This window comes from Syngnathus scovelli, chromosome 10, assembly GCF_024217435.2.
Source record: "Syngnathus scovelli strain Florida chromosome 10, RoL_Ssco_1.2, whole genome shotgun sequence".
In the NCBI taxonomy this organism is placed as follows: Eukaryota; Metazoa; Chordata; class Actinopteri; order Syngnathiformes; family Syngnathidae; genus Syngnathus; species Syngnathus scovelli.
Genome location: NC_090856.1, coordinates 15380520 through 15389786, shown reverse-complemented (window position 1 = coordinate 15389786; position 9267 = coordinate 15380520). Strand labels below are relative to the sequence as shown.

Below are 9267 nucleotides of genomic sequence, written 5' to 3'. Positions count from 1 at the left end.
GCCGCACTGAACAACACCATACCACACTGAACAACACCATGCCACACTGAACAACACCATGCCGCACTGAACAACACCATGCCGCACTGAACAACACGATCCCGCACTAAACAACACCATCCCGCACTGAACAACACCATGCCGCACTGAACAACACCATCCCGCACTGAACAACACCATGCCACACTGAACAACACCATTCCGCACTGTACAACACCATGCCACACTGAAAAACACCATGCCGCACTGAACAACACCATCCCGCACTAAACAACACCATGCCACACTGAACAACACCATTCCGCACTGTACAACACCATGCCACACTGAAAAACACCATGACGCACTGAACAACACCATGCCCCACTGAACAACACCATGCCGCACTGAACAACACCATGCCGCACTGACCACCATGCCGCACTGAACAACACCATGCCGCACTGAACAACACCATGCCGCAATGAACAACACCATGCCGCACTGAACAACACCATGCCGCACTGAACAACACCATGCCGCACTGAACAACACCATCCCGCAATGAACAACACCATGCCGCACTGAACAACACCATGCTGCACTGAACAACATTATGCCGCACTGAGCAACATTATGCCGCACTGAACAACACCATCCCGCACTGAACAACACCATGCCGCTTTGAACAACACCATGCCGCACTGAACAACACCATCCTGCACTGAACAACACCATCCCGCACTGAACAACACCATCCTGCACTGAACACCATGCCGCACTGAACAACATTATGCCACACTGAACAACACCATGCCGCACTGAACAACACCATGCCGCACTGAACAACACCATGCCGCACTGAACAACACCATGCCGCACTGAACAACACCATGCTGCACTGAACAACATTATGCCGCACTGAACAACACCATGCCGCACTGAACAACACCATGCCGCACTGAATAACACCATGCCGCACTGAACAACACCATGCCGCACTGAACAACACCATCCCGCACTGAACAACACCATGCCGCACTGAACAACGCCATGCCACACTGAACAACACCATGCCGCACTGCACAACACCATCCTGCACTGAACAACACCATGCCGCACTGAACAACACCATGCCGCACTGAACAACATTATGCCGCACTGAACAACATTATGCCGCACTGAACATTATTATGCCGCACTGAACAACACCATGCCGCACTGAACAACACCATGCCGCACTAAACAACATTATGCCGCACTGAGCAACATTATGCCGCACTGAACAACACCATGCCGCACTGAACAACACCATCCCGCAATAAACAACACCATGTCGCACTGAACAACACCATGCCGCACTGAACGCATCATGCTGCACTGAACGACACCATGCCGCACTGAACAAATGTGATTTTTACTTTTTGATTTCTTTGCTTGGCTAAAAATGTATTCTGCAACAGCTTAAAGCAATATTGTTAGTCAATTTGGTCAAGAGGCCCGCCACTATGAGAATAGTGGCGTGACATAAATTGTTTAAAGAAATAGATCAAAGGTTTGGATTTTTATTTCAGAGTTAATTGAAGCGTAACTTTAAAAAGTTATTTTCATGAAACAGGAAGTGAAGAAAAGGGGAAGTGAAAGGCTTTACCAGGGGCTAGCTGTACATTGGTGGAAAGTAATGCATGGTCAAGGCGGAAACATCTGCTGAAGGACAGCAGGTGTACGAGCGTGGGAAAATTGTCCAAACCCTATACAGCGTGGGAAAACTGACCAAAATCTATAAGGCGTGGGAAACTAGGCGGTCTTACCTTATAGAGAGGATATAGGTACCAGACAAGCCTATAAAAAGTCCTGCAGGAGCAGCTAAGAGGCTTTTTTCCCCAAAGAATACGTGAAGAAGCCCGAAGGAGCTTTAAGATTTTTTCCAGAGTCCCGGGATCTTTGTGTGAGACGCAGGATCGCTGGTCCGAAATTAACTTGGATTTACTCCAAAAAATTGGACTGGACAACTTTACAGGAGAAACTAGGTGAGCGAAAACGACTTTTATGTATTTTAGCGAGAGTGGGGAATAGTCATCGGGCCGCCGGCCCCCTCGAGGCCAGCCTGTTTCTCTAATTTGGATTTTAGAAGTAAGATCGAATTGATCACTCGACTTTGCTTCCACCAAAAATAGCACGCAGCTGGTATCTACCTTTTCCCTCTTTCATGAACTGTGTTTTGCAATCGAATTGTTCTGGGATTGAATGATTTTATTAACACGGGTATCAGTGAGTGAAATTGTTCGGTTTCTGGAGTAATTGAGATTTGTAATTCTATTTCATGTTTCTTCAATAAATGTGTTTCGTATATTATTTACTTGGTTGTGCTCTGATTTGTACTGAATGTGCAATCGATGGGTTGGGGTTGATTTGACGATTTGATTAATGTGCGGGGGGTTATTATGGTATAACATAGGACCGTAATAAATAAAAGTAACATAAGACAATTGTAGAGAATTGAATAACTTTCGTAGTTATTTGAGACACGAGTGAATTTCAATTCGTTTGAAAGTTTGCTTTGTCTGAATAAATTAACGGAAGTGTTTAAATTGGATTATTAGTTTGGTGTAGAACTGAAAGTAATTTAATTATTTGAAGAGCGCAGGCCCGTTCCCCCTTTTGACGGGCCGCGTAAAACGTAACTCCGAACATGTTAGAGAATTAAATAACTTTCGTAGATATTTAAGGGAAGAGTGAATTTCGTTAAAAGTGAATTCGTTTGAAAATGTACTTCCTCTAAATAAAATAACGACGATGGTTAAAATAGATTATTAGAATTGGTGAAGGATAAAAGTATTTCGATTGTCGGTCGGGCGCGGCCCAGTTCCTAAATTTGTCGGGCCGCGTCAAAAGTTAAACAGGACACGATCGAAAAATAGACTTGCCTTCCAACTTAATTACTGGGCAAATCTAAATAGAGTAAGACATTTTTATTCGTTTTAAGAAAGTTGTTACTCTTTTTAAAGCAATCAAGTGGGGTGAAGCACTCCGACAGTTAAGTGCTAGATTTACATATAAGAAGTTAGAATTAATAATATAAAGTGCATTAATTTTCTTCTTAAATGCTATTATTGTCACACTTTTATTAATTCGATTCTCTTTCGAATAAACAAGTTGGTCGGCTCGCTGCATGAGCGACCAAGTGGAACGGACCCATATCAACATTTACTTCGGCAAAACTAGTGCTTGGGTGCGTTATACAAACGAATCCCTGAGGTCTTAACAAAGACATCTAAAAATATCCGTAACATAATAAGAACTTCAAACATTAGCGGGGAGCCATCAATACGATGCGGTGAGGAGCGGGGGCGCTTTGCTGGCGGAGGTGCAGGAGACGCGGCGGTGTTGGGAGACCGAGCGGTGTCGCCTCCACCAGGAGCGCGGAAGAAACCCTGGCAGCGGCCCAGCAGGCCTGGCAGTCCCGAGCGGACGAGCTCCGATCGGCTCATCACCAGCATCGGGAGGAGCTGAGCCGAACCAAGAGAGACTGCGAGAGGGAGATCCGCTGACTGGTAGGACTGATCAGATGCGCGGTGCGTGGCTATGTTCCCAATTTCGTCGTATACCTGCAGTGCAATGACACCTAAGGCATTCTATTCTATTTCACAAGAAGACAATGTCCGGTTGCTCGCTTCGCTTTTGTCACAGCAAAGGTGTTCTAGTCGATTCAAGAAAAAAATTGGCCGGTTGCTCTCTTTGTTTTTGTCACAATTCTGGCAAATGAGTTTGCCCGCCTGCCTGAACGCTCCCCGTTTGTACATCCAGATGGATGAGATCAAGCTGAAAGACAGAGCGGTTAGTGTTTTGGATAAAGCCCTGGGGCCGTTCACGTCCACCGCCTTCAGCTGCAGACTCAGGCTGCCGAGCAGCAGATCGCTGCCCTGAGGGATTCCCAAAGGGCGGGCCTAAACTACCCTGGAAGTGGGGTCAACGCCGCTACTAGCAATACTCTTCATAGCGTAAGCCACCTCATCACACACTTGCAGTACACATGACTTAGTTCGTTGCTGGAGGAAGGTAGCACAAAAACAGTTTTGAACTTTGAACGAGTGGTTGTGTGTGTGTGTTGCGGGGCGTTTTCAGTCTCAGGAGGATCGGGACACGCGACGGTTTCATCTGAAAATCGCTGAGCTCAGCGCAGTCATCAGGAAACTGGAGGATCGAAACGCCCTGCTTTCTGAAGAGCGCGATGAACTGGTAATTTATTGACGGCACGCTTGAAGGTTTGCGCTACGTTTGATGCGCGCCATCCAGCGAGGCACCCATTGCGCTTGCTTATTAGTTGAGCGGCGCGGCGAGTCGGTTGCCTGGTAGATGTCTTTTATTGGGAGCCAATGCCACGATTCCGTTCAAACCGATGCAAAAGGAATGGATACGTTCTGGCCCGCGTGTTGTGCGTCTTGCAGCTAAAGCGACTGAGAGAAACAGAAAGCCAGTTTCTGCCACTCCTGTACAAAAACAAACGCCTGAGCAGGAAGAATGAAGAACTCTCGCTGGTGCTGTGTCGCCTTGAAAACAAAGTGCGCTTTGTCACCCAGGAGAACGAGGAGATGGCAAGCTTGGTAAGTCGACGTGGACAACGGCGGCGTGCCAACAGAGTCCACTGCATTTGTGTTCCACAGAGAAGGCCTAGTTCACTCAATGACCTGGACCGCGTTGCGGCCAGCAGGACGGTGAAATGGAGTTCCTTCAAGTTGTGGAGCAGCGGCACATCATCGACGACTTGTCCAAGGTCTTCAGGCAGGCGACTCGGTGCACGTACGGCTGCGCCGCGCTCGCTCGCTGTCGCCAGGAAACCTTTTCCGCCCAAAGCTTGGCCGGCGGCCGCCATCCAAAAAATTGGCCCCTTAAATTCCGACCTTTCAAGCAGGAGCATTGTGCGCACGCGTTTGAACACGCTTTAGACTTGTTTTGCCGTTTTCAGCAGCTCAAAGCTCCCGTTTTGTCAGCGCCTTTGCCACTCGCTGTGCGCTGAAAACGACGGACTCGCCCGGCTGCTCAGCCCGTCAACCATTAGCCGCGAGCGCGACATCATTGTCCGTAGGCAGCTAGTGGCAAAATGCACCCTGTTAGAGTTGCGCTCGCTCCAACTTATTTTGGAAGAACCACACGGGAGACAAGTAAGTTCTTTTGGACACCTGCAGGTGGAGAGTCCATCCGTTGTACGAATGAAGTCTGACTCTCGGCTCCTGCACGAGCATTTTTATTAAGAGAAACAGGGTGGGTGTAAACGTGGATTGAATGGAGAAAGCCCTTGACCTCTAGTCAAAACATAGCAAGGGGTGTTTTACAACTTTGTGTAGGAAGTTGCTATCGCTTATGATAGGGATAAATAAGGGATAAATAATATTATTTATTACAGGTTGCAGTCAAAGTCAAAGCAACATAATCATACGATAAAGATAATCTGGAAAACCCTGACACACCCTGTAGTTGTCACTTTTGGAAAAGACGAGCGTCCCTCCAATCATCGCCGGTGACGTGTTTTTCAGGCTCTGGAGACAGGAGCTCATGTCAGAAATGTCATTGTGAGTCGCGTTTGTTTCTGCGCCGGAGCCGTTCGTTCCCTTTGCATCCAAAGAATCTCAAAGGCGGATTATTTGTGTCGACAGGAGAGAGATTTGCTGCTACAATACCGACGTCGAAAATCTCTGAGGAGGAACAAAGCGTGAGGTCCTGCAAGGTGAGTCTGTTTGTTTGCGGCTGCTTGGTGTTGCGCAAGATGAAATGGCCTTTTTCTCGCTATCGTTCCTCTCGTCGATTCATCGTGAGGTGTCGCTTCAGTTTGTTCAGAGAGATGTTTGCTTCCGCGCCCGCAGGTCATCGAAACATTTTACGGCTACGACGAAGACGTGTTGGTGGACTCGGACGGATCGTCCTTGTCTTTTCACACCGACAGAACCCCCGACACGGAACCCGAAGAGGTAGCCCGCCATTTCTGCCAGCGTATTGGCGCCAAACATTCCTCTTCAGCCTGGAATCGGACTCGTCTTTGCGTCGCGGGTGCTTTGTCGCCGGTCTGACTGATTCTGGTACTAGTGCTGTGTTGCATTGGTGTGTGCATGAGGAGGCGGAGCTTCGCTACCGCCAGCTGACACAAGAATATCAAGCGCTGCAACGAGCCTACGCTCTGCTCGCCCAGACCAGCGGAGGGGACTACGACGCCGAGAAGGAGATCAAGGTGGCGCCCCTTCCCGCAACCCCCGGCCGGGTCGCAGCCTCCCCGTTCTCACCCAGCCTCGGGTGTTCTCTGGTCTGAAAGGAGGAGGAGGAGCCTCCCTCCTCCTCCTTTCAGACCAGAGAAAAGCTGATGGTAGAAATGGGTCACTATCAAAGCAGAGTAGAAGATCTGGAGTCAGCGCTGAAGCAACAAGGACAGGTAAGCTCATCAATGAGCACACCTTTTTCTCAGACAAAATAGTGTAAGGGAACGGACAGTACAGCCAAGTGCGTAGCGACGGACTTTATTGGAGAAGGGGATGATGGGAACAGCGGGCGCTGGAGCGGCGATCGGGCTGGAGAGGACAAACGATTCTGCGGGGGTTCCAAGTCGTCAAGCGGGTCCGTAGCTTCGGGACTGATGAGCAAGGCAGCATCAAGGGACAGACTGACACTCAGGTCTGCGCTGGCGGCGCTGATATAGTGCTGTCCATGAGCCCGTGGCAGGTGACGGCGATTCCATTGACAGGGGGGCGTGGTCCTGTCGCCGGTGGCACCAGCACGTGACAAATAGCTACATTCTTCAGTCACTCATTCGTCTGGCATTACTGGACCAAGCCCCCCCCTGAACGTGGCTGGGAAAATGCGGAGAAAAGCAAATGTCATTTTCCAGTCAACCAAAGAATTTGTGGATGAAAATGACACAACATTCCAAAGCTGTCCACGCGTTTGTCTCTTCTAGAATGTCAAGTGGGTGGAGGAGAAGCAGCTGCTGCGTCAGAGCAATCAGCAGTTGGCCGAAAAGGTGACGGAAAGAAAGGCGCTGGGCGGAGTCGCTTGGCGTCACACCCGTCGGGAAGCCCCGCAGATGAGGTCTGACTGTCTTTTCAGGTCAGGCGGATGGAGGCGGAAGAAGCGCGTCTGAAAGAGCACATCCAGGATATCCGAGACCAAAACGAACTGCTTGAGTTCCGCATCCTGGAGCTGGAGGTGGGAAGACTCGCACAAGCGTGTTGAGGCCAGAGATGTGACAGACGGACGGACGGATGCATGCCTCTGCCTTTCAGGAGAGGGAGTGGCGCTCCACCGTCTTGAAGTTTCTGCAAGTCCGTTTCCCAGACGGCCTCAGCCCTTTGCAGATCTACTGCGAGGCCGAGGGCGTGAGCGTACGTAAGGCGTCCCTCGCAACCCTAACCTTAACCCGAGGTCCCAGTTCACCTTACATTGCTCCTTGCGCCTTTCCCCCGGACATCGTCATCAGTGATCTGATGAAGAAGCTGGACATCCTGGGCGATAACGCCGTAAGTGTATGTCGAACTCCTTATGTTCGCACTCCACGAGACTCGGCGGCTCAAATGTGACTTTTGGAAGGCTTTGCGCTGAAAGAAGCTTGTTGACGCTGTGCCTTTGGGCTCTTGCAGAATCTCACCAACGAGGAGCAGGTGGTCGTGATTCACGCCAGGACCCTTCTCACCCTAGCCGAGAAGGTAACGTGCACGTCCACGCACGCTCTCGCATTCTGATTATGTGACAGCAGCCTTTCCTCAGTGGTTAGAATACATCAAAGTGACCAAGTCAGCACTTCAACAGTAGATGTTGGACATTGAAAGTGAGAAGGTAGACAGACACGCGACATCAGCCAAGGGGAACTCCGGCAATGTGCCCCAACAATTCTGACCTTGAGCTGTGCTAGGATATGTTCTGTAACCAGAAGGGCTACCTGGATGCAGAGTTGGACTTCAGGAAGCGTTCCATGGACCAGGCTCATAAGGTAAGCCGCCCTCAAATCTCCCGCCGGACCACTGATGGACGAGGATTGCGGCCCAGAGGATCCTGGAGCTGGAGGCCATGTTGTACGAGGCGCTACCGCAGCGGGACTGCCCCGCCACGGACGGCGAAAAAGCCAGCCACGCTGGCGTGAATGACGTGCTGACGGCGGATCAGAGAGAAGAGCTTAGGAGCACCGTGGACCAATGGAAGCGAGCCCTGATGTGCGAGTTGAGGGAGCGCGACGCTTGCATCCTCCAAGAGAGAATGGATCTGCTGCACAGCGCGCAAAAGGTAAGGGCCCAAAGCCAGCCCGGCACTTACTTGCACGCTTACTGGCTTTTGAAGGCCACTTTCCATTTGTCCGTCCTAGAGGAACAAAGAGCTGAAAGAATTCATCGAAGCTCAGAAGAGACAAATCAAACAATTGGAGGAGAAGTTTCTGTTTCTCTTTCTATTCTTCTCCTTGGCCTTCATTCTGTGGCCCTAACACCAGCTGGTGAGTGAGCTCCAGCGGCACCGCACTCGACACCTCCGATACACTGCCAGCCGGTCTCAGACGTTGGCAGACGCTCCGATGCCGACGTATACCCCCCGCCACGGTGACAGAGGCACCGCGTCACACCGGCGCTCATCCAATCAGAAGGCAGGAAAGGCAAATTCACATGCAGGGCACTCTTGAACCAGAAGAGAGCGCCACAAAAAACGGTTGTTGCCCCAAACGCGCACTAAAAAGGGTCAGAATAACAAGAGTCCCACCGACCAGCCGGGGCCACCCGTCCATCCATTTCTTCAGGGGGGAAAAAAATTGGAGTCACCGGTGAGTACATTTTGCATTTAGCTCTGCTTTTCTGCTTTTGTCTTCAAGTGTGTGGCATCCTGCGACCAAAGATTCAGCCAACCCCAAAGCGGTTGACCTCAACGTCCCACCACCATGCCGACCAGAGCAGGTGACGTGATGCTTTGGACATCCTTCCGTCTCAGATGCCCAAAAGTACTCTTTGCCACATCTGCGGCAATACCGTGTCTTTTCAAAGGTGCAAATAAATCCAGCGTGGGCGGAACACGCACGTCTTCGTTTTTTCCCGCTTTGTTTGTGTGACAGCTGTTGTGAAAATTTTATACAAATAAAGTTGTATAGTACAGGTTTGGCCAAGCCGCAATTCCTGAACCGCATGCGGCTCTTTGCTTGGATTCATGCGGCCCTTTTATGTTCATATCAACATTTGTGTGTGTGTGTGTGTGGGGGGGGGGGAGGGGGGGGGTGTTGTGCGTGTTGGCTTCACTTGAGTTCAATTTGGTATTTTGGTCAAAAGCGCA

At 50.2% G+C, this 9267-nt stretch overlaps 2 protein-coding genes across 3 annotated transcripts; both read left to right on the top strand.

The window, feature by feature from the left end:
* Positions 1-5313: 5313 nt before the first annotated feature.
* On the top strand, positions 5314-7221 carry LOC137840707 (janus kinase and microtubule-interacting protein 3-like). 2 transcript variants are annotated; one of them, XM_068652237.1, is made up of 6 exons: positions 5314-5704; positions 5841-5945; positions 6092-6202; positions 6339-6400; positions 6923-6985; positions 7072-7221. In XM_068652237.1, the coding sequence occupies exons 4-6, from the start codon at positions 6341-6343 to the stop codon at positions 7195-7197; spliced, it is 249 nt and encodes an 82-aa protein (XP_068508338.1). In that variant the 5' UTR covers positions 5314-5704; positions 5841-5945; positions 6092-6202; positions 6339-6340; the 3' UTR covers positions 7198-7221. The 2 variants fall into 2 exon arrangements, with proteins under 2 accessions (XP_068508338.1, XP_068508337.1); XM_068652236.1 differs by having other exon boundaries at positions 6089-6202.
* A 128-nt stretch (positions 7222-7349) lies between these two features.
* On the top strand, positions 7350-9047 carry LOC137840706 (janus kinase and microtubule-interacting protein 3-like). The gene is made up of 3 exons (XM_068652234.1): positions 7350-7481; positions 7602-8241; positions 8321-9047. Exons 2-3 carry the CDS (start codon positions 8029-8031, stop codon positions 8435-8437), a joined length of 330 nt encoding a protein of 109 aa, XP_068508335.1. The 5' UTR covers positions 7350-7481; positions 7602-8028; the 3' UTR covers positions 8438-9047.
* Positions 9048-9267: the final 220 nt, after the last annotated feature.